Here is a 24,708-nt window from a genome sequence, read left to right on the forward strand (position 1 = left end):
ACAAGGGTTTGCATTTTCATCGACCATTTCAGTTCCCTGCTTGTCGCTGTTGGTTTTGTAGATTTGTTTGTGCTGTGCACAGCTTTAGTTGCTGTTGTGTAGTTTTTATACACACTACATATGGCATACAATGGACATTATGTACTACATGCAATGTATAACACTGGTTTAACAATGCACAAAAATTGGAGGGGATCAGTAAGAGGAAACAGAGAATGCTACATGAATAAAAAAATCAGTAGTTCAATTTGCACGAGTATTGAAACCAAAATGGGTGTTTGGCATCAAAACTGGTGAGGATGAGAAATTCCTATCCAGAGCCTGCTTTATCAGTTACATTAAATATTACCCTCCATTGCAAATGTACCTATAAATATGTAATGAGGGAATGAACAGAAGACCAACTCTGTGGCCACAGATTCTCCACTTCTCCATGCTTCCTTTTACAATCTTGGGCCAACATATCAATAATTGCCAGATCTATTTTTTGCAAAATCTGGAGACTGCAATAATGGATATCATTCCCCTTTACCGTCTGCTCCTAGTCATTCCAAGTAAATTAAACCTAATTGCCATCCCCCCCTGCTTTTGCTCATGGCTGTTTAGCAGCTCATGACTAATTAAGAGTGGTTGCAAGCTTTGAAATAAGAAGCTGAGGAATCTAAGTGGGAATCACCATATTCTCACACATTGACTTTGACCTGTGAAGTAATTTGCTCATGAGAAAAATGACACTCCTTTTGCCCTGTGCTGAATTACAAATTTCTGAAGATTAGCATACATTAAAAGGCCATTATGGAATGCATTAGTGATGCATTTGAGCATTTCAGGCAGCGCCAGGGATCTGGTAAACCTTGCAACGACCCAGTGAGGTAGGCCAATAGACACCCTGTGAGGTAGGTGGGGCTGAGAGAGCTCTAAAAGAGCCATGACTAGCCCAAGGTCACCCAGATGGCTTCATGTGTAGGAGTAGGGAAACCAACCCGGTCTACCAGATTAGCATCCACCGCTCATGTGGAAGAGTGGGGAATCAAACTTGGTTCTCCAGATCAGAGTCCACCACTCCTAACCAGTACACCACTCTGACTGTAATCAGGGAAATGATGACTTGCCCAAGTCTACCTAGAAAGTGTGTAGCTGAGATCAGATATTAAAAGAATATGAGACCTAAAGACTAGATAAACTACAGGGACTGAAAAGCAGAGGGAGCTTGGAGCTTAGGGAAATGTAAAGCCAACGCTAAAATCCCTGGCAAAGAAACACAAAGAGAGGGGAAAAGATGAAGAGTCCATCTTTCACTTGAGTATCCCTTCAGTATCAAATTACCCAAACCACAGCAACATAACTGACCTAAGAGATTTATAGCAGGAAATGACATAGGATTGGCTAAGATCACCCAGGAGCAGGTGGGACTGAAGCAATTAATCCCTTCCAGACCATATTAATTGTTGTCTGCTCTGTCCCTTCCCCCAGCCCCTTTGCTTCTTTCTTCTTTGTCTTATTTTTAATGTCCACAGTGATAAGTGGGAACACTGGACAGATAACTGGAGATATCTATTCTTTTGGAGTTGCCCTTTCTATTTTCAGTGGGAAACTTGCCTTAGGAGTAGAAAAATGAATGTTGAGTCTCGCTCAACCTGATATCTAGTTTTAGCCATTAACTAAAATCACCTTGCTGGAGCTTGCATTGGTAAAGCACTGTGTGCCTCTGAGCATGTGCAGAATGTAGAGTTGCATAGCCTGGGAGTCTGGGAGGCAAGGACGTGGGGGGCACCATTGGCCAATGGGCACTGGACAATCACTGTAAACTCTATGGTAAAACTGTAGAATTTCTAGTGATTCCTAGGCAGGGCTCCCAGTGATGTCAAGCTGTCACCAACAGCATTTTTTTAAACTTCTCCTGCTAGCCGCTGGTGTGCTGGCAGGCAATGCCCAGCGCCAGCAGTCATGTGGCAACCCTAGAGCAGACTGATATCACTTCCAGGTTTTCCTCATAAATGACATTGCTCATTTGCCTGACAGCAATATTTCCCCCCTATCGCTGGCCACCAGAGAGGGGGTGGAAACAGGAGCTGGGGGATCCCCTGCCCATGGCAGGAACCCTGGCAGAATGCCTTTTGCGCATCACCGAATAACCACCATCAAGATCCTGTTCCTGCCTTCCTGAAATCTGGAATTACAGCTAAAGGACTGAAAAGGCATAATACTCAACATATGACATTCCCCCCCCCCCCGGCAGTTGGCAACCCTAGCTTAAACTCCTGAACCTTTCATAATAAAAAAGGAGTACTTTTCTTCAGACAGCAAAAGATTGAGGAGTATGGTTGGCACTGACTGTCAGGGGGAAAAAAACTGTATCCCTCTATCAGAGGCTTAAAGGGATGTTATTTACCAGGTGATGTTATTTTACCCCATGAAAAGCTTCAACTGCTAGTTTCCACACATTAAGCCTCTATTAAAGGGAGAGGACATTTTTCTTCAGGCCTGTAGGCAACCATAATCATGATCCTCATCTTGAACTGCCTGCAGTGGTTTTCCTTTTGAGAAGCTGCTGTAGTGGTATTAGATATTTAGGGCTTCTAGCTCAAGGCTCACGCTGTTTTACTCACGTGGCCTTTGCTTTGATCAAGTCGATCCTGGGCAGTGCCAAAACTGGCTGTTAATTGGATGTACCCAGTGCCAAAATGGCTGCAGCTGAGTGGACTCTCCCTAGTCAATATATTGGTCTTATTTGGCTAGGAAACTCTTGGGGGGATTTTTCACGGAGCTTTGCAGCGGTTTCACAGCTGGTTTGCATCACTGCAAATTTTTGGTTATTCATGGCTGCTCCGATTTTTTTCGGATTGAGCAATAAAAGCTTCGTTATAACTGGGGCAAGTCAAACCACTTTTGTGCCGTTCTTTCCTGTTGCTGCGCAGTTTTTGGCTCAGAGCTCCATGAAAAAAACTGCCTTTGTTCCTTGGTTTGGAACAATTGTCCCTGCCCATGCCAGCTAATTTATCCTCCCCCAAGAACGGCGATTGGCTGGGGGAGTTTTGCACTTGGACAAGAATACCGCCCCTTTTGCTGCCTGCCTGCCTGCCTAGAGTCCTGGCACTTCTCTCCCTCCGTCCCGGAGGATGGCGGGCGGGCAGGCGGCACACCTTCCCCGCCCCTCACCCGGGATGGGCCTTGGAGCTGGGCCCACACCTCCAAGCCCAGGGGGGACGTCAGACGGATGGCTCCAGGGGGAGACCGGCAGGGCCACGCCATGTGCGCCTTGCACGCTGGGGGTGGTGGTGGTGGCAGCTCGGTCTAGGGCAGCTGGACCCGTGGGGGGGATGTTCAAGGGAAGGGGCTGTTGGCCCCTCTACCCCAGTGGGGAGGGGGGATTTTTGAGAATTTGGATGGGAAAAATGTGCATCCTGAGAGCGGAAAACCCAAGGCAAAACTCCCTCCCATCACTCTTCTGAAGAGGGGCGGTCAGTATGCTCTGGGTCTCCCATCTCTCTCTTGATGCACTGGGGCCGGATCAGGGCCGGCGCGCAAGCCAGGGGCCTTCTTTCCTCTTCCCCCCCTGCCATGCACACTGGCTGGATAGGGGCCGGCGCGCAAGCCAGGAGCCCTCCTCTCTCTCACGATGCACTGTGGCGGGATCAGGGCCGGCACGCAAGCCAAGGGCTTCTTTCCTCTCCCCCCCCCCCGCCAGGCACACTGGCGGGATCGGGGCCGGCGCTCAAGCCAGGAGCCCTCCTCTCTCTCACGATGCACTGGGGACAGATCAGGGCCGGCGTGTAAGCCAGGGGCCTTCTTTCCTCTCCCCCCCCCGCCATGCACACTGGCTGGATCGGGGCCGGCGCACAAGCCAGGGGCCTTCTGGGGGGAACATACTCTGGGAAATTGCTCTAATGCAAGAGGTTTACAGTGGCCATTTATGCACGGGAGGTTTTTCCTTGGATTTGCCGCTCTCTAGATGCACCCTTTTCCCATCCAAATTCTCAGAACTCAAAAATCTGATTTCCCCATTTTGGCGTTACACTAACTTCTGCAAGGGGACCATAGAACAGTGGTACAGCACATGCTTTTTTTGGAGAAGACACTAAGTTCATTCACCAGTGTTCTCAGGGCTTGTTCAGCAGCTCAGGTAGCATTACCACTACCAGTCAGAGTAGACAATTTTGGATTAGAGCAGTGGTGGCAAACTCATTAGTCAACAGAGCCAAATATCAACAGTACAACGATTGAGATTTCTTTTGAGAGCCACCTAAACAAATTGTGCTAGGCCAGGTTGTCTCGGGTTACTGCCGGCTACTGGTCTTGAGAGCAGGCTGTTATCTCAGGAATGCAGGAATCCGGGGGAGTCCCGCCAGGAGCTGGAAACCAAAATAAAGTCGGGGTGCAGAGGTGAAGTGAAAAGTCTGGTCCAAGGGTCAGAAGTCCGTTTATCAAAGTCTAGGAGCGTCAGTAACAAAAGTCAGAGATCCTTTTGCAACGATTGCTTTCGCAACGTCTGTCTGTTCCAAGCCTGGGTTTAAGCTGTTTCTCTTTGCCTTAGTTCTCATCCTCAGACAACTCACAGTCTTGGAGCCGTCTCCTTAGTGCCTGTAGACGCACACTTCTCCTTTTACTTTGCAACTCCATTCTTCCTTTTTGCCTGTGCTGTTGTTGAGTGGCTTCAGGTGAGCTGGGTGGGTCCTGCTTCTGTGGAGTTACAGCTGCATCTGGTTGTGCCGAAGGAGGTGATTGTGTTTACTTCCAAATCCTCAGCAGGGCTGGTGTTTACTCCTACCTGTTGTCCTTCACCCTGCCCTGCACTCTCAGCTGCCTGAGGTGCAATGCCCGTTATTTCTCCCTGCTCAGGCTCTTCCTCTGATGATGCTTCGCCTGTTGAAGCCTGGGCCATGACACAAATAAAGGGAGAAGAAAGAGGGGGCAGGAAATCAGCTTGCTTTCCCCATCATTTCCACCACCCTGCAGTTATTTATGGAGCTATCAGCTCGCTTTTATTAAGTCCCATCAACATAAATAACACCGGTGGTGGGGAGGGGATCAGGAGGCACTGCACTGGCCCTGCGCGACCACCTGCCGCCGACGCCGCGCCCCTCCTCCTCCTCCTCTTCCGCCGGGCATCGTCTGGGGGTCGTGGGGGGCCTTTCCTGGGCCGGCCGCCTGCCCGCCCACCCGGGGACTCTCCGTGCAGTCCGCGCTGATGCGCCTCCGCAATGCGCCGCCGCCGCCTCCTCCTCTCCACCGGGGGGGGGGTCTAGGGCTGCCCCGGGGACAGGGTCCAGATGGCCAGCAACCCTCCTCCGCCTCCTCCGCCTCGTGGCGGGCAGGCCGGCTGCGGACGGCACCTCTCCTCCCCGCAGGGCAACCGCTCTGGGCCGCAGGCAAGTGCTTCAGCCGCCGCCAGGGGAAGAGGCCGCCATCGCCCACCCCACCCCTGGCCGCCGCCTCCCCCGCACCCGTGTGCTGCTGCCGCCACTTCCTGCTCCTGCTCGGTGGGGCTGCGGGGCCAGCAAGGCGCCTCTCCATTCACGCTGGGGCGGGCCGCCTCCTGCCAGGGCGCGTGCCGCCGAGCCCCCCCAGCCCCTGGCTTGGGCCTAGGTGCAGCCCTCGATCCCCAGCCTTTCCTGCAGGCGGACCCACTCCCCAGCCCGGGGAGAAGCGCCGGCAGGAACCGCGGCCGCCCGGGCCCCGGGGGAGATGAAGCAGCAGGTATGGTGCTTGGGGCAGAGCCGCACGCAAGGGGCCGAAGAGCCGCATGCGGCTCGCGAGCCGCAGTTTACCGACCACTGGATTAGAGGGACCAGTGGTCTGATGGACTGTAAGACCACTTTGGATATTCTTGGAAGAGAAGAACCAGGATGGGAAGGAGGCATTTAAAGGAATTTCTTCACTTCACATTTACTTGCAAACATTCTGCTGTCCTGCTAAATCAATTATTTCCACTGTTCTAAATTAAGCTACTGGAATGTGTTTTTAAATGTGTTTGGGTAATCAATTCATCAATTTGATATAGTATTATTTACTTTCCTATCACCACATCTTAAGAGTTTTTTAAGTAGAGTGCAAAATCACTCCCCACCCCACAACACTTTTCCATGTTGAAATCCCAAGCATTTGAATCCAACTGTCTGAAATTGTGCCAGATTTTTAAATGGCTATTTTCTCAGACTGGGGTATGAAGGGAAATGAACTTGCTTTTCTGTTTAACAGTGAGAATGTACAAATTCCTTATGCTCCTATTTCACTATCTGTTTATCTTGTTGATGCCATCTCTTCCTGCCCACTTACAATTCGGGGTTCTATCTGATTTATTCTATATACCATTTAAAATTCATGTATGTTTTTTAATGGTAGCATTTGGGATGCATATAGCTATTCATATGGAAGTCTTACGAAAGCTGGTCTTGTGGGGCTGCATGTAAGACCAAGACTGGAGCAGTCTGGGATCAAATCCCCACTTGGTCATGAATTCATTTAATGATTTTGGGCGGTCACTCTCTTTCAACTGAACGTACATCATAAGGTTGTTGTGAGAATGAAATTAATGGCCCTGAGCCCTTTGAAGGAAGGGAGGGGTGAATGTGATAAAGCCATGTAAGCACTTTTTGATGGAAAGCATCTGCAGTCATAAGAACATAAGAAAAGCCATGCTGCTCACCCAGTGGCAGGTGCTTCTAGGAAGCCCACAAACAAGATGACTGCAGCAGCACCATCCTGCCTGTGTTCCAAAGCACCTAATATAATAAGTATGCTCCTCTGATACTAGAGAGAATAGGTATGCATCATCATGACTAGTATTCATTTTGACTAGTAGCCATGGATAGCCCTATCCTTCATGAACATGTCCACTCCCCTCTTAAAGCCTTCCAAGTTGGCAGCCATCACCATCACCATATCCTGGGGCAGAGAGTTCCACAATTTAACTATGCATTGTGTGTGAAGAAATACTTCCTTTTTTCCATTTTTGATTATCTCACCCTCCAGCTTCCAGAGATGACCCCGTGTTCTGGTATTATGAGAGAGGGAGAAAAGCTTCTCTCAGTCCATTCTCTCCATACCATGCATAATTTTTTTATAACCATTGAACGCAAAGGGAGAAAAGCAAATTTCATTGTGTTCATCAGGGCTGGACTGGCTATTTAACTTATGGGGAAATTTCCCAGTGGACCACTGCCTTAAAGGATTACTGGTGGCCAGGAGCAAGCAGAGCCAAGCTTCAGGGACTGCTTGGCCCAGACTCCTCATCAGCAATGGCAGTTAGCATCAGGTCATCGGTTGTGCTTCCAGTTTGGGGTACAATAAAAGGGGTAATTGAATGCCAATTGTTGGCCCCACTAAGCTGAGTGGCCCTGTAGCGTAGCACCACAGGGGCCATTGAGCTTGGTTTGCTCCAGGTAGGGTTGACAAACTCCAGGTACTAGCTGGAGATCTCCTGCGATTACAAGTGATCTCCAGCTAATAGAGCTCAGTTCCCCTGGAGAAAATGGCCCATTTGGCAATTGGATTCTATGGCATTGAAGTCCCTCCCCTCCCCAAACCCTGCCCTCCTCAGGGTCCGCCCCCAAAATCCCCCCTGGTGACGAAGAGGGACCTGGCAACCCTAGCACTAGGGCCGTTTTCACATCCTGGTCTGTGCCTGGTGCTCATTCTTCTTTGATGCAATGCCGGGATTAAAAAGAAGAAGTGCATTCCATATAAATCACAAAGGAGACATTTGAAAGCATCCCTGTTGGACACTTCCTGTGCTCTGGCATTTGGACTACAGCATCCATTCTCCAGTTGCTATTAGGATCCACCCCATTAAAAAACACAACGATGTCAATCGAGTGACATTGACTCAAATCCACATGTTAGGTTTGTTTCCCCCCTATGGTCAGCAGACAGGGAAGGAAATACAGAAAGTGGGGGGAGCACACCAGCCAGGTTTTCAGAACAAACCTGAGAAAAAGGGAGTGTGAAATCTCATGTCATCTACAAACAACAATTAGAAGGCATCACTGTCAGGCAGAGGTAGGCTCCCAAGGCAAAGCAGACGTGGGAAGGTAAATCTGCTGTCTGCTTTGACCTACTAAAGCAGTGCAAAAATATTGGAGAGGAATCCTCTTCCCCCCCCCCCCATCTTCCTCTCACTAAAACGGCTTGGGCTCTTTCTTATATCACAAAAGAGCCTTGCTGATAGGAATGCAAAGGAATCAGAACTGCTGTTGACCAAAAGAAACTGTATCTGATTGCGAACATGAGTTTTGGTGAATGGATCAAAACACATTCAATCTGCATAACTTTTGTTTTCTTCCGTATGCAATCATTCCAAAGACAAACAAACGGGCTTTCTTGTTTTATAGATGGTGCACACCCGTGGTTGCTTGACCACCTGCCAGTTCAGCTCGCAGTCTCTTTGCCAGGTGCAATTAGCACAGTCAAGCTTTCGACAAACCGTTCACCAGCATTCAAAGTCTTTGAACATGTCTGATTGTACTAAAAAGCTAATTGTGCATACATGATCTCATACCGCTTCTTATGGGTTTTTCCCCAGCTGCCACTATCTCATCTATTGCCTTCTCATATGCAATTTGCCACATTCTTACAGTAAAACAAAAAAAAAGTGACTTACAGATATGTCTCTTTGCCTTACATTAATTGATGGATGAATCTATGCATGTGAGTTTTCAAGCACTTCCTCATGAAAGATGCACAGAGTTGCCAGGTCCCTCTTCACCACTGCCCGGAGGTTTTTGGGGCAGAGCTTGAGGAGGGCAGGGTTTGGAAGGGACTTCAATGCCATGGAGTCCAATTGCCACAAGGGAGAAAACACATATACAGGCAGTTGTTGATTTTGCCTATTTGCAGGTTGGTACCTGCAGAAAGCCCTGTTGGCATGTGCGAAGTTGTCATGGTGCAGCATAGGTAGAGTTGCTAGGTCCCTCTTTGCCACTGGTGGGAGTTTTGGGGGGCAGAGCCCGAGAAGGGCGGGGTTTGGGGATGGGAAGTACTTCAATGTCATAGAGTCCAATTGCCAAAGCAGCCATTTTCTCCAGGTGAACTGATCTCTATCGGCTGAAGATCAGTTGTAATAGCAGGAGATTAGCAGGGCCCACCAGCACTGGGAAGCAGCTCTGGTTCCAATTCAGAAGTTGATTGTGTTCCTGTAAAGTGACTGAAACGACATGCTAACATAATCAGTTTCTTTAATACGCAATGTGGGGGAGGAACTCCAAAGAACTGAGATGAGCATCCCCCACACTGCTTGCCTACTTATAGCTGTTTCTTGACAACTCCTCGTTTCTTATGAGCTTTTTTTCTTGCTAGATTGAATGCTAACCCTTCTATAGCTATGCAAGGTAGACACACGAACCTCCCATATTTAGAAAGGACCTGCCGATGTTCTTCTGGTTCTACTGATTCTCTAGCACATGTGCTCCTGGAGTGTCATTTTTATGAGGATCTAAGATCAAATTACATTGTTCCTCTTCTAAGAGACACTGGACCTGTACCTCCGCATCGGAGTTAATACACTATTTAATAAGTGACAGTGATCCTAAGGTTACATTGCCAGTGGCAAAATTTATCTCAGTCCTAATATCCCTTAAACAATAGATTTAGAATTATGCTGCTCAAGATTTATGAATCAAGGAGCTTCTAAGGGGGAAAGAAAAGGATTGTGTTCCTGTTGATACTCCCAGCAATCCTGGTCACAACAGGCATCATTCCACCCACCCAGCCATTTGTCACATAGAGGAAGGGGTGCCTCTTTGTAAGATGACACTGGCCATCAGCACTTTTTCACAAGCACTTGACATTTAAACTGTGTTGCCTCTTTAATTGAGGGGCACGTTTTTTAGAAAATCAAAATGATTTTTAATTGGGCAATTTAATTGATTCCCTAGTAAGAATAGACTGTTGTATTCTTCAACAATTGAGCACTTTATGTACATGGACTGGCTTATTTGAGGATGGTGCACTTGTCCGTTTAAAGTGTATCACATGGATAATATTGTTGACATCCTTACTGGCCCTGTCAGTAGGCTAGCATTATTACCGCATATTGAAGATAGGAAGCATCATGGCTTGTCTAGGGTCACTTAATGGGGTCAGGGTAGAGGCAAGATTTGAATCAAGGATGTTTGCTAGGCTCACATTTTATTCCTCCTCTCCCACTTGAAGGATGCCAGGAATCTAGGATTGCCAACTCTGAATTATGAAATTCCTGGAGATTTGTGGGTAGCACCTGGAAAGGGTGGGATTTGGGAAGGGGAGGGACCTCAGAGGGGTGTAATGACATTGAGTCTACCCTCCAAAGTAGCCATTTTCTCCAAGGGAATTGATCTCTACCATCTGGGAATCTGTTGTAATTCTCAGAGATCTCAAGGCCCCACCTGGAGGTTGGAAACTCTTCAAGAATCTGTAATGCATTGTCTTGTGTTCATCCCTTGCATGCATGCTTCTACCTTTTATCTTATTTTCTTCCCATCATGCTAAAGTTGATGTTGTAAACTCCTTGGAAAGAATGGTTTGCATTACTTAAAAAAAACAAACACCTTTATGTTGCCCTGTAAAGATTCATATGTGGTTAAACTTCCAAATTGCCTAGATCCAGCAGAGTATTTCCTATACCCAGCCCCAATTTCTAACCCTCAAGAAGTGGAAGAACAGGAGAAAAAATGGCCTCCATAGCAAAAGCTCTAGGAATTTCCCCTAGTCTCTGTGGTTTTTACTATAATGATATCACATCTTCCCCAAACTCCACCCTCCCCAAAAAGGTCTTGCCTCCCCCACACAATTATCTCAGCATTTGTCCAGGCAGTGTTAGGAATCCTTTGTATGACACTGTACAGCTGGTCTCCACAGTAAGGAGTCCAAGACTGGGAAAGACTGGAATAATACCAGAGAGCTGTGCCATATATGGACAGACAGCTATTCCTGGGTCTGCTATCTTCCAGGATTGTAGCTGTGGCTCAGTCTCGGAAACCTAGTGAACATTTATGCCAGTGCGAAATTCAACATTCTGTGCTCCAGTTTTGATTCTGCCTTTCATTTTCACGTGGTCCGGATGGCATCCCTGGTTGGAATCTGTAGTTTTATTTTCAAGGCTGCCTCTTCATATCACTGGCCTGTTCTTCATGGTACCATTTCCCCTATTCCGGTGTTCAATGACATTTCAATATAGACAATTTCATTCTTCCCCTCATCTCTCATTTTCAAAATGAAATGCCCTTTACAAGTTGGACTTAAAAAAAAGGAAACCTAATTTGGTGAAAAAGAAGAAAACTTGTTGTTGGCATTCTACTCTCCTCCCCTTTGATAATAATCAAAGGATCTACCCAAAGATATTCTATATTATTTATATACTTACTTCTTTGAATTATTTTATATCAGCTTGTAGCCCCATTAGGCCCTCAAGATAGTACACATGGATAAAAAACACACACAATCACTCAAAATAGTCACCATCATTAAAAACCATAAAACCAGCTGCAGTAACACTAGAAGAAGGAATAATAAAAGCAGCAACACATTTACCCAATATTTTCTAAAAGCTGAAAGCAGCTTCTAATGTAAAGGTGGAGAGGAATATCCAGTTTAGCAGCAGATACCAAAAATCAGTATAAGAAAAAACATATCATAAATATTTGTGTACTTTTTTTTTTAAGTTATCTGTTCTCTTAAGGAAAATGGTAGGGGGTGGTATTCAACATTCAGGCCAAAATTTGTATTTTCTTGGAAAAGAATTATAAATTATGAGCATAGGTATTTTTTCCCAGTCCTGTTTGCTGCTACTGTTTTGTCTGTCTGTGCTTTTTATTTATTTCCACCACTTTCCCCACTTCCATTTATTTAGGGGCATGATTCTAGCCAATTGGGGATCGTGTTACATAATCAGATGATGCCACAAAACTCCATAGCCAATCAGATCTGGTCATGTGACAAGGGTAATTAAGTCAAACCAAGTCAGTCCTTCCTGAAAAGAGGGAGAGGGAGAAATTTCAACACCACTGAAGCTGTTCATTAAAAATGCCCCTTCTCCCCCTCCCACAAACTCACACCACCAGTGCTTTCCGCTCAGCTCCAAGGAATGCATTATCAAAGATCCTTCTGGGAGCAAACACTTTTAAAAAAAAAAGCTGGCATAAAACAATTTGCCGCAGTCAAGAGCCTGGAGAGGGCTTAATTGAAATTAATAGCGAATGTGAAAGTTGACAAAATTGGGGCAGCTAAAACATATATATATATATATATCTCTACCCAAACTCACAAGTGAGAGAAGAGAAGATTAAACTAGAGCAATGAACAAAACAGCCTTGGCAGTTATCTTAATTTTTCTGTGAACATTCTCCCAGCAACATTAATTCCACTCAAAGGAAGCAACAAGTCTCAGGCGCACAGTATCTTTCTCGGGCAGATTATCATAGCAAACATGTCCGCCAGTAATTTCTGTACAACGCAGAAGAAATAAAAAAAGAACATGAGACTTGGGGTGTTTTCACAAACCCTAGTGCGGCTCAGGTCAAGCCAAGTCTGTGCCCCACCCTCAATTAATGTGGGGTGTTGGGGTTTTTTTTTTCTTCCAGTGAGGCCATGACTCGGAGGTAGAACATGAAGAGGTTCCCATGTTCAATCCCTCAAACCTCCAGTTTAGAGGGTCAGGTAGCAGGTGATGTGGAAGACCTAAGGCCCTGGACAGCTGCTACCCAGCCAAGTAGAAGATACCAACACTACTCAGCTTAAAGCAGCTTCCCTACCTCTTTTCTGAATAGAGCCTGATGCTCTGATGAAAAAGTCTGAGCCAGTTGCCATATGTGGCCCAACTGAGTGACACAGGTGATGTGGGTGTTGCCAGTGGCTACTGAGGCCAAACAGGATTTGGGTGTGGGTCCTGGAGGTTGGTTTGGAAGGGGGCTTTTTGCACCTGCTCTGTATTACATGGCAGGGTTGAACGATAGTAGAATTGGGCCCGATCCTTAAGTACATGTTAGGCATAACTAAGGATTGCAGGAATAGTGAAGCCTGCAGTGACACTGGTATGGACGTTGGTAGGGAGCATTCTGAGGTCTCTAAGGATGAAGGGAGGCTTACCCAATTCAGACACTGGTCATGTGGTCTGAGAGGAGACTCCCTTGGTGCTGAGTAGTATCAACTGAACCCCGCAACTGTATGGCAACTGGGTCTGCAGCGATACTGGATGAGTTTGGAGGTGCCCAAACTCTAGCTACCATTCAGAGGTTGTCCACACATTGTAGAGTGTTCTAATGCATTTGTTCCATTTAGGAAACAAGGCCAAACAGGGTTGCCAACCACCAGGAAATCTGCTATTACATTTGATCTCCAGCCGATAAAGATAAAGAGCTCTTGAGGTTATGATTACTGCGGGAAGAAAAAAGACCAGGGAATTCCCCCCCCCCCAAATAGTAGTTTCCCTTTGTCAAATGTTATCCAACTTCAAAGGCAACAACTGGTTGTGAATAATGGATGCAATGGAAGAAGCAGCCAGCCTAGCCTTCCAAGGTGCCAGTGAGCAATGTGTTCTTGGCTGAAGCTTGCCTTCTTGATGCAGGAGATAGGTTACTTGTAGCTGGGAGAGGTCTCCTGGATAAACTGGAGGAAGCTAGCTGGAAGTAATCGGGAACCGTGTGGAGACATATATTTGATGGCATTTCTTCTGCTTTATTTGGCACACCACTCGGTTGCCACGGCTCTGCCTTCAGTGTATTTACCGCCTTGCACTGCTTCCTTTGAAAGGTTGCCTGTGAAGAGACATATTCTGTCCAGGCTTTTCATGGAAGGATTCTCTCCCTCCCTCCCTCCTTCAATACTCTGATGGGCTATTGACTCAGTATACAAAGGGAAGGCCCAGAGGTGGGCTTATGCTCTCCTTGCCATCTTAAAAAGGACATGTCCGGTCAGCCAAAGAATTGTTACAAAACTTCCTTCTACAAAGAGTTGTGTTTGGTTACCGCAGATGTAGCTTGCAAAGAGTAGCAAATCATTACTGCTCTGCCTGGTGGAAAGAAGATGTTGCTGACTTGTTAAATCTAAATTGTATTGTGGACACTCCAGGACATGAAGGAGGCAGTCTATATGCTTTGCCTAGTGACCAAAAAATCCTTTTTTTGTGTGTAGCTTAAATTACACTGCTCTCTCTACATGAGCTTCAGCTAAATCACTGCTTCTTTTTCGACAGAGAGAGGCTGTGTTTGAGGTTTTACACCAAGCCCTATGGGACACTGTTGGCTAGGGTGGGACTACTTATTTCTTCCTTTTTTGTTGCAGGGAAGACACAACAACCATAAGCTGTTGGCTTTACATGGGGATGTGAGGATTGCCCTCTAAGAAATTCTCATCAAAACCCATTTGGCTTCCTTTGAGCTTTCTCAGACGTGTGACTCACTAGGGAGGGCCACCTGTTCCTCCTTGACGTTCGCTTTAAACAAAATCCAGCATCCACTTTAAGTCACGACTGGCCATGCTGTTATGCTCCGTAAGAATGAAAACCCCAACCAGAGGCTTGTAACTGTGTTTGGGAAGTCTTCAGTTCTTTTTAGCCAATCACTTATAAGGAACATAGTCAATGTTAACTGGCAGATAAACCAGAATGGCCACGATGGCTTCTAAATTAGGGACATTAGCAAGCTAATATTCAATGCATACTTCTAAATATTTTGCCAACAGGACTGTTGTGCCATATACTGATGACCAACAGACACTATTTTCAAATAGTTTGGATCCCAGTTAGAATTTCCACAGGTGTGGGGGGCATTTTTTGCTGATTCCTTCCAAGCTGTTCCTGGGGGTCTCTATTGGCCAGGTGTAGCATTTTGGGGTGTATTTTGGGTTGCTGTAAGAGGAAGAATAAGCAAAAATCGCACACACCCTTTGCCCCTCCATAACTTCTAAGTGGGATTCAAGCCGATGGCCCAGGCTAGCCTGATAGCGTCAGATCTCAGAAGCAGGGTCCATCCTGGTTAGTACTTGGATGGGAGACCTCCAAGGAATACCAAAGTCGTGACGCAGAGGCAGGTAATGGCAAACCACTTCTGAAGTCTGTTGCCTTGTAAACCTTACTGGGTTGCCATAAGTCGGCTGTGACTGGACGGTACTTTAAATGCACAATTTATGTTGACTTTGTTGGGAAATCAAACTTCAGCTGGAATTTACAATTCAACTTCTGCTTCCAATATCAAGGTCTGCTCAGCCCCTATTTACTATATGGTGGCAGCCAGTTTTGGGGGTGTGGGAATCTTGGTAACATCCCAATAAAACCCTGAATCACACAGTGGCAGATCCATCTCTCTAAGTGCCTCCTGGCAAGTCTTGTGGCCATAGATGGCCATGCACTTTCAGACCAGTTCCTAGCATATCCCTGTTAAAGTGTTTACTGTACTATCTTGAATTGAAAAGGTGTAGGGCAGGTTGAGGGTGGGACAAAAACTGTACTATAGGCACGGAAGAACCTTTATCAAAGGAAATAACGCATTATAGCTGATTTAAAAATGCCAAACGATAACCACAGCTGAAGAGTCACTTCACAGCTGACATTTCCCTACACTGAAATTGTTGGCAATTGTTCTCGAAATACAACGAAGAATCTTGCAGCACTTTAAAGACTAGTAAATTTGATGGAATAACCTTTTGGAAGCCAGAGCCTATGTGGTCAAGATGCGTGAAGCGCACTGCATGACGGGTAATTCTTCATGCATCTGACAAAGTAGACCCTGGTCCATGAAAGCTCTTGCCATAATAAAGTTGTCAGCCTTTGAAGTACCACAAGGCTTCGGGGAGTTATTTTTGTGACAGTTGTTTTGCTGATACCCCCCACTGGCATTTGCCCTGTGAATGCTTCCCCCCACCCCACCCCACCCCACCCCACCCCACCCCATGCCGTTCTTCCCTCATGAGAGTATATAGGACAGACAAAAGAAAGTGCCTTCATACCACAGCCATTGTGATGTAGTCATTGGACTAGGACCTGAGAGACTCAGGTTCAAATCTTTACTCTGCCATGAAGTTCATTGTATGACCTTGGACTACTTACTCTCTCTCAGCCTAACCTACTTCAAAGGGCTGTTGCAGAGATAAAATGGGAAGGGGAGAACCATTGGTGCGAGTTCCCCAAATTCCCTGGAGGAAAAGTGGCACAAAAAATGTACTAGGTAAATGACGGGGAGTGCATAAATACACAAAGATAGGATGTTTACCAATAGCAAAAAAGCAAAATGGAACCTCCATGTTCAGAGGCAATATACCTTTGAGCACTAGAGGCTGGGACAGCTAAGAGGTGAAGGCTGTCACCTTAATGATCTAGGGCTCGTGTGCTTCCCAGAGGAATCTGGCTGGCTGTTGTTGAAAACTTTGGACTAGATTGATCCCATTGGTCAGGCTCAATGGGACAATTTTGGCTTTTTTTTTCTTTCTTTGTAGTCAACTGGCAAGCACTATCTGATCTATGGTTTTATGCAAATAATTTACAGAAACTGAGTGCTCAGATGCAAACCAACATCCCTCAGTTATTTCATATCAGAGGCACTCACTCTGTCGGAGAATCTGGAGTTCCTTGCAATGCTGAAACTAAGATTGCTCTGCTCCTTTAAAATCCCTCACTCCCCCCCTCCATTAAGAGCATATTTGCATGCTCTTTCTTCCTCTCCCCTTCTTAATCTGACATCTCTAAATAAGAGCTCTGCTTGGACTACTTGACTATTCTGCCTTGGGACAAAATCTGTCCCATTCCTGGGGGCAGCAGGAGGGGGGGGGGATTCATTGCCACTTTAATTTATATTATGGCATATAAAGCAAACTAAAAAAATAATAATCGACAGGCCGTAATTAGCTACCCATGGCTTGCTTGCAAGAACATTAAAGAAGTTGGTTCTTGTAGGTTATCCGGGCTGTGTAACCGTGGTCTTGGAATTTTCTTTCCTGACGTTTCGCCAGCAACTGTGGCAGGCATCTTCAGAGTAGTAACACTGAAGGACAGTGTCTCTCAGTGTCAAGGGTGTAGGAAGAGTAATATATAGCCTTCGACAATATTAAAGAAGTTGATTTTTAAAAATCCATTCCCTCCCAACCCTACTGCAGCTGTTGCTGTGGCAGAAGGAAAGAGTGTTGTGGGGAGGAGTATAAGAAAATCCACCTTGCCAAGCTAATCTCTTTCTTGTCTTAAAGGAAGGGGGGGGGGGAAGGAGATAGAAAGTGATTCTTTAGGAGGAGGGAAACGCGGCTGCTTCTGCTGCGGCTCCCAATGAATAGCTGGCTTGGTAGTTGCTACCCCCAGGGTTATTGCAAAGGGGAGTTAAATTCTTGAGGATGGGGGGGAGGATTCACGTTCCCTCCCCCCCTCCCCAGCTGTCCTCCCCCTCCCCCTTTCCCGTGGCGGCGAGACGCGATGCAGAGAGCGAAGGAGGCTCCCCGCTCGGCAAGATGCCCCCTCTGGGGACGACGTGGGCCAGTCACCTAGGTCAGGAGCGCTCTTCCCAGCGCCCCCCCTGCAATACCTGAGCCTCGCTTCTCGGGGGGTGGGGGGTGGGGGGGTCTCTCGCCGGAACCTCCCGCGATCCAGCTCAGGATGACGCGACAGGCTCTCCAGCTCCTCGCCAAGGCGTCTCGTTTCAAGGAAGCGGGGGGTATTTGAGGGTCTTCCCTCCCCCCCCCACTTCTCTCCTTTATCCGGTACGTCTTTGGGCTGACTGCATCAGGGACACCTCCGATCGGACGAAGGTACGATGACCTCAGTATCCCAGCTTGGGTGGGGGGTGCAGCAGACCTAGGAAGACGACTCGGTTTCTGCATAGGGTTTATTCCCCCCCCCCAGCATGTCTTTGGTTGTGTGTTTAATATATGCAAGGGAGATTTTTTTTTGGGGGGGGGGGTTGGCGTGAGAAACTGGGAGAGCTCAGGATCTTGCCGGAGAGGGAATCCTCCGTGCATGTCTGCAAAAGCTGCTTTCGGAGCCGAGAGGGGCCGGCGAGCTGGAGCCGGAGGAGCGGCGAGCTGGCGCGCAGAGGGTGCGTTTGTGCCGTCGGTCTCCTCGCCTGGGGCTCGTCCCTTGCCCCCCCCCTCCCCCAGTTCCCGGTGCACGTGTGAACGGTCCGCTCCCCCCCTTTCCCCCCGCGCGTCTCGGTCCCGTGTCCCCGCATCCGCACGGGCGCGCCGGTTCTCCTGGAGACCCCCCCCGTCTGCGCGGATCCGGCGTGGCGAAGACGGGGCTGCCGGGCTCGCTCGCCTTGCGCCTGCCCGGGCGGGTGCTGGGGGGGGGGGCGCGGAAGGCACGAGCCCCCACCGCGTAGAAAGACCACCCCCAGCAACTGCAGAGCAGGAGGGGCCAGCCCGGAGAAGCCCCCGTTGGGGGGCTGGAGCCTGCTGGGCGAGGTAAGGCTGGGGGAGGGAGGGTTGGAGTCCAAAAAGCCGGGGAGGGAGGTTGCCTTTCGTGTGCCAAGGCCAGCTAGCCGTTGCCCCTTCCCCTCTCCCCCCCCCCGCGATTTCCTACGGCTTCGAGGGGGGGGCTCCTGGGCGCCTCCCGCCTCTCCTCCCCGCCCCTCCCCAACCGGGCCGCGGGGACCTGCGGGGGCGAGAGGGAGGGAGGGAGAGACCCCCGGCGGGAGCTGCCCGCGCGCCGGAGTCGGAGGAGCGGGGAGCGGCGAGGCTGCGGCAAAGCATTGCGGTGGAGGGCCCCGGGAAAGGGGGGGGGAGGAGGAGGGCAGAGGGAGCCCGCCCGTGGAGCGGGGGGGGGAGGACCGAGGGGCCCCCCTGCGGGGACCTCCCGGGATCCCTCCTTCCGTCGCCTCTTTAGCCTCCGCCCTACAGCCAGCCGCTGGCCCCGGAGCCTCCCGGGGCCCAGGCCCTCGCCCCCCCTCTCCCCCTCTCCCCCTCTCCCCCTCTCCCCCTCTCCCCCTCTCCCCCTCTCCCCCTCTCCTCGCAAGTCCTAAGAAGAACCCTGCCGGATCCCTCTAGCCCAGCCTCCCGTCTCGTCCAGCCTTCCTCCCTCGGCCCCCTCGCCGGCCGCGCCTCTTCCTGCTGCCCGCTCGGTCCATCCTGCCTCTCCTGCTTCTGCTGCCCACCTTGACCCTCCTTCAGCATCTTCGGCCGCCCTCCTCCTCCTCCTCCTCCTCCTCCGCCGTCTGGCGCCGGCTTACCTGCCCACCTGCGCTGGCTGCTCCCTCTCCCCTCCCCTCCCGGGTTCAACAGCCTCTCTGCTGCTCCCTGCTCTCCGTCCTGGAGTTCCTGATTCCTTCCATCAAACTGTCCCCTTGACATCTTCCTTGGCTCTTCTCAGCACACCCCCCCCCCCAAATCCCTTCTGCGGCCCTTTCCCAACCTCCTTCAAACTCTCCTTGGCCTCCCCCTGCTGCATGTCCCCCCCCAACCCCAACCCCCCCCCATTTTCATTCTTCCTGGGTCTTGTTCCTCATCTCTATTGTTCTCAGCTTCTGGGTCTTTTCCCCACCCCTTGGGCAACTCTCTTGCTTTCACTCACCCGCATCCACTGAACTGGAGAGGGGAGATATTTTTAAATAACCCCCAAAGGGCGGTGGCGTGTGCCGGGAGAGCAATTAATGGACTCATCCATCCAGCATCCGCCAGCCTTACGGGGTGGAAGGACATGCGAAGCCTGAGTTCGGAGCTGGATTCAGCCCTAGGTGTGTAGGAAAGATTTGCACTATCCATTTCCTGTGGTGAGGCAGGGGCGCTGGGAAAATTGTATAAGCTTCTGCATGGGGGGGGGGGGAAGTTGGTGGACAGTTTGGGTGATGTCACCCTCGTGAATTAAGATCTTGTTTTGCACTGCCAATTAAGGTGTCCTTTTGGGACGGGGGGGGGGATGTATTGGCGCCCTGTCCACAATTGTTATATTTCATGGTATTCGTGCAGAACTAACCGTGCTGGTTTATAGGGGGACTAATTGTCTCCTCATGTTGCAGCATTTTGTTTTGTCTTGCTCTTTTGGCATCAATAAAAACAAAAGTGACAGGCATGTGTCAGTGGCTGGCATAGAACTCAGAATCAATAGAGTGGAGTATGCGTTTGCAGTGAGTATTGTGTAAGGGTGGGCGGCCTGTCTTTTCTCTCTGGATCGGTGCCTCACTCTCTTTTGCTTGCATCTTTGCATTTTTCACTAGACCTCCCCCCACTCCAATGTGTGATGCACCGCCTCCAAAGACGTGATCTAAATCCTTCAGAACGTGTGTAAATGGACAGTATTTGGAATGCTAAACATACATGAAACTGTAAATGCTACTTTGGTGATTTTAATGTTGTTTTGGAGCCCGTGTCTCAGCCGAGGCAGAGAAATGCACTGGATCCGTATATAATATGTGTGTGCGCATACATGGCAGAGAATGGACAGAGAGTTTAGCATTTCGAATGCAAAGTACATCTGTGCCCTATTTGAATTGCTGCAATATATTTTGTGGTCTTGTCATGCTGTAGCTCTCCTTGCCCGGCAACAAGAGCTCTGTGTATAGTTTTCACCTACATTTTTTTTTTTTAAAGAAAGAAAATCCGAGTGATGGCAACTGAAATATATTCTTTTTGTTCTTCTTTTTGTAGATTTTTCTGTCTTTGTTCAGGAGCAATAGCTTTGGCTGCAGATCGTAAGAAGATGCTTCTGTGGTTCTTTCTGGTTTTGTCCAGCCCAGCTTCCTGTACGGATCCAGAGACTGACTCATCTGTGGAAATTTGCAATGTTTGCTCCTGCGTGTCGGTGGAGAATGTACTTTATGTCAACTGTGAAAAGGTTGCGGTCTACAGACCAAACCAGCTGAAACCGCCCTGGTCTAATTTCTATCACCTCAATTTCCAGAACAACCTCCTGATCATCCTCTACCCAAATACATTTCTGAACTTTACTCATGCCGTCTCTCTACAGCTGGGTAACAATAAATTGCAGAACATTGAAGGAGGAGCTTTCCTGGGTCTCAGTGCATTAAAACAGTTGCACTTGAACAACAATGAACTAAAGATCCTCCGAGCTGACACTTTCCTTGGCATTGAGAACTTGGAGTATCTCCAAGCTGACTACAATTTAATCAAATATATTGAACGGGGATCCTTCAACAAGCTTCACAAGTTGAAAGTCCTCATCCTTAATGACAATCTTGTTTCTTTCCTTCCTGACAACATTTTCCGTTTTGCTTCTCTCACCCACCTGGATATACGTGGGAATCGAATACAGAAGTTGCCGTATATTGGGGTTCTGGAGCACATTGGGCGCATCGTTGAGCTGCAGCTGGAAGACAACCCTTGGAATTGCACTTGCGATCTCTTGCCGCTGAAGGCGTGGCTGGAGAATATGCCCTATAACATCTACATTGGAGAAGCCATCTGCGAAACGCCCAGTGACTTGTATGGGAGGCTTTTGAAAGAAACCAACAAGCAAGAGTTGTGTTCCATGGGGACGGGGAGCGATTTCGATGTGCGCATTCTGCCTCCGTCACAGCTGGAACCTGGTTACAGCACACCGAACGGCCACACTACACAAACGTCAATGCACAGATTGGTCACCAAGCCTCCAAAAACTACAAACCCTTCCAAGATCTCGGGAATTGTAGCAGGCAAATCACTGTCTAACCGGACTCTCAGTCAAATAGTGTATTTCCAAACCAGAGCGCCTCTGACTCCTTGTCCACATCCTTGTGTTTGTAAAACGCATCCTTCAGATTTGGGATTAAGTGTCAGTTGTCAAGAGCGAAATATCCAGTCGCTGGCTGAACTTGTCCCCAAGCCATTGAATGCCAAGAAACTGCATGTGAATGGCAATTATATTAAGGATGTGGACATTTCCGACTTTGTTGAATTTGATGGGCTGGATTTACTCCATCTAGGCAGTAATCGGATTGTTACCATCAAGGGGGACGTTTTCCGCAACCTTACAAATTTGCGGAGGTTGTATCTCAATGGCAATCAGATTGAACGGCTGAGTCCAGAAATGTTTGCCGGCCTACATAATCTTCAGTACCTGTATTTGGAATACAATGTCATCAGGGAAATTTTAGGCGGCACTTTTGACTTGATGCCCAATTTGCAGCTCCTGTACTTGAACAACAATCTCCTTCGAAGTCTGCCGGCGTACATTTTTGCTGGGGCACCGCTTGCGCGGCTCAACTTGAGGAACAATCACTTCATGTACCTTCCTGTAAGCGGCGTCCTCGACCAGCTGAAATCCTTGACACAGATCGATTTGGAAGGGAATCCGTGGGACTGCACGTGTGACTTGGTCGCTTTGAAACTCTGGTTGGAAAAACTGAATGAAGGCATTGTGGTGAAGGAGTTAAAGTGCGAGACCCCCGTGCAGTTTGCAAACATTGAACTGAAGTCGCTCAAAAATGAGATCTTATGTCCCAAACTGCTAAACAAGCCATCTGTGGTTTTCACTAGCCCTGCACCCGCGGTCACATTTACTACCCCGTTGGGCCCCATTCGGAGTCCTCCAGGTGGTCCAGTCCCATTGTCAATCCTCATCTTAAGCATTTTGGTCGTGCTCATTTTAACAGTCTTTGTGGCTTTCTGTCTCCTCGTCTTTGTTCTTCGCCGTAACAAAAAACCATCCGTGAAGCACGAAGGGCTCGGGAGCCAGGAATGCAGCTCCATGCAACTGCAGCTCCGGAAGCATGACCACATGTCCAACAAAAAGGACACTCTAGGCGCGGAGGCCTTCATCCCTCAGACCATTGAGCAGATGAGCAAAAGCCACTCGTGCGGCTTAAAGGAAACAGAAATGGGCTTCATGTTTGCTGAGCCACCAGGGCAGAAAGTCATCCTGAGAAACAACAGTGAGAAGGACAAAGATTTATTGCACCAGGATAGCAGGAAAAGACTCAGCACAATTGATGAACTGGATGAATTATTCCCGGGACGGGATTCGAATGTCTTTATTCAGAATTTTCTGGAAAGTAAAAAGGAATACAACAGTATAGGGGTCAGTGGCTTTGAAATACGCTACCCGGAGAAACAACAAGACAGAAAAAATAAGAAATCCTTAATAGGTGGCAATCACAGTAAAATTGTAGTGGAGCAAAGAAAGAGTGAGTATTTTGAACTCAAAGCGAAACTTCAGGGCTCTCCGGACTACTTACAAGTCCTTGAAGAGCAAACGGCTTTGAATAAAATGTAGGGGTCCATGCAATCTCATTTCCTACTGAGGACATTTATTTAATGATGCAAGTGCCTTTTGTTGACTTTTAATTTCCAAATATGATATTCTACCGGTATAGGCATAGAGGCAGGCAATCCAGGGGTGTTTAATAAAACTCTTGCTCCAAATAGATTTTATTTCATGAAACTCTTGCCCTGTGGAATCCCTGTAAGGGATATTGTAGACTCTATTGCCAAAAAAAGAAAAAAAAGTTGCTTTATACACATATTACACTGAATTTAACCTCAAGAGGCATATATGTTTTCTACCCTAACTGCAAAACTTTCGTCTCCTTGTGATTTGTTAAAGCAAATGCACGAGAAACAACTACAACAAAAAGAGGAAAGAATGAAACTGGTCCTGGTGATTGTTCTTCAGTGGCACCATCCATCTTGCACGTGGATTAAAGTTGGAGGAGGAACTGGTGTCAGTCTGTCCCTTTGGTCTGTGGTGTTGTAAGCGGCACTGTTTTAGAGATTACTTGAAAAGTTTTTTTTTTGTTTTAAAAAAAAAGCATGCAAAAGAAAGAACATTCGATAGTATGTGTAAAATTGGTTGCCTTTATGGCCTGCATCTTGAAACCGCTGGATTTATAACGTTAAACTGTGCAGAAATATTGTGTTTCAGAAATACGACACGCTGCATCCTTACCAATCCAAATTGGACCGTCTTGACACATACCATGAATCGGCATAATGGAGCCAACCAACCCACAACGGCATCGAAATGCCACAGAAAAAGGATCAGCCTTCACAACAATTGGAAGTAAATACTTGACGTGAGACTAAGATTCAGCTTCTCAACCTGTTAACCATTCTCAGTGACATGAGACTCCTTTCAATCCCCAAAAGGTTGTCCGGAATTTTCAAAAAAATTGCTTGCTGTGTGAGCGTTTCAGAAATTATTTTTGTAAAAAAATTCATATTTATGAAATACTTTGTATACTAAATAGGGAAGAAATTATGTACTCGATATGTATTTAAATATGCCTGATTTGTTTTCCTGGTCACAAAGATGCATTAATCATTCAGTATAATTTAAAAAAAAAATGAGAACAAATATACCAAACGCAAACTATTGATGAAATGTATAGATTTATTCAAGAGTCAGTGTGATCAGGTCTAAGAATAATAATGATAATAATAAAATTATGTTCTGTACTACTTTTGTGAAGCTAGCAGATGATTTTATTTGAGATGTGCTACTTCTATGGTGCATTTGTTTTCACTAGATCCATGATTTGTTTGAACTTTTTTAAATATCGTGTGCCAGGCTGTTTGGTTGCCATTTGTAGCTTCAAAATGTCGGGGCTTTGTGCATTAGTTGAAATGGGTTTTGAAAGTTAAAATATATACACAGCAATTTCCCCCTTTAGGGTGAACTGCAGATTTCTCCTTGGGTATATCATCCATCAAAAAAAGGATTGTTGTGGTATTGTGTATGCTGTAAAGTGTGCCTTAGTGCATGTTATTACAACTGCTGATCTACCAAGCTAACACAGACCACGTGTCATGGCCTGCCAGGTACTTGACAGCCCAGCATGGTATAGTGGTTAAAGGATGGGACTAGGGTCTGGGGGATCCAAGCTTGAATCCTCA

At 47.6% G+C, this 24,708-nt stretch overlaps 1 protein-coding gene across 1 annotated transcript; it reads left to right on the top strand.

Moving 5' to 3' along the window:
* The first annotated feature begins 20,533 nt into the window (after positions 1–20,533).
* Positions 20,534–24,273, top strand: SLITRK4 (SLIT and NTRK like family member 4). Its single transcript, XM_056859316.1, has one exon. The coding sequence runs from the start codon at positions 20,579–20,581 to the stop codon at positions 23,087–23,089; it is 2,511 nt and encodes an 836-aa protein (XP_056715294.1). The 5' UTR covers positions 20,534–20,578; the 3' UTR covers positions 23,090–24,273.
* The last annotated feature ends 435 nt before the right edge of the window (positions 24,274–24,708 follow it).

The sequence above is a fragment of the Euleptes europaea genome, chromosome 13 (genome assembly GCF_029931775.1).
Source record: "Euleptes europaea isolate rEulEur1 chromosome 13, rEulEur1.hap1, whole genome shotgun sequence".
NCBI classification, from domain to species: domain Eukaryota; kingdom Metazoa; phylum Chordata; class Lepidosauria; order Squamata; family Sphaerodactylidae; genus Euleptes; species Euleptes europaea.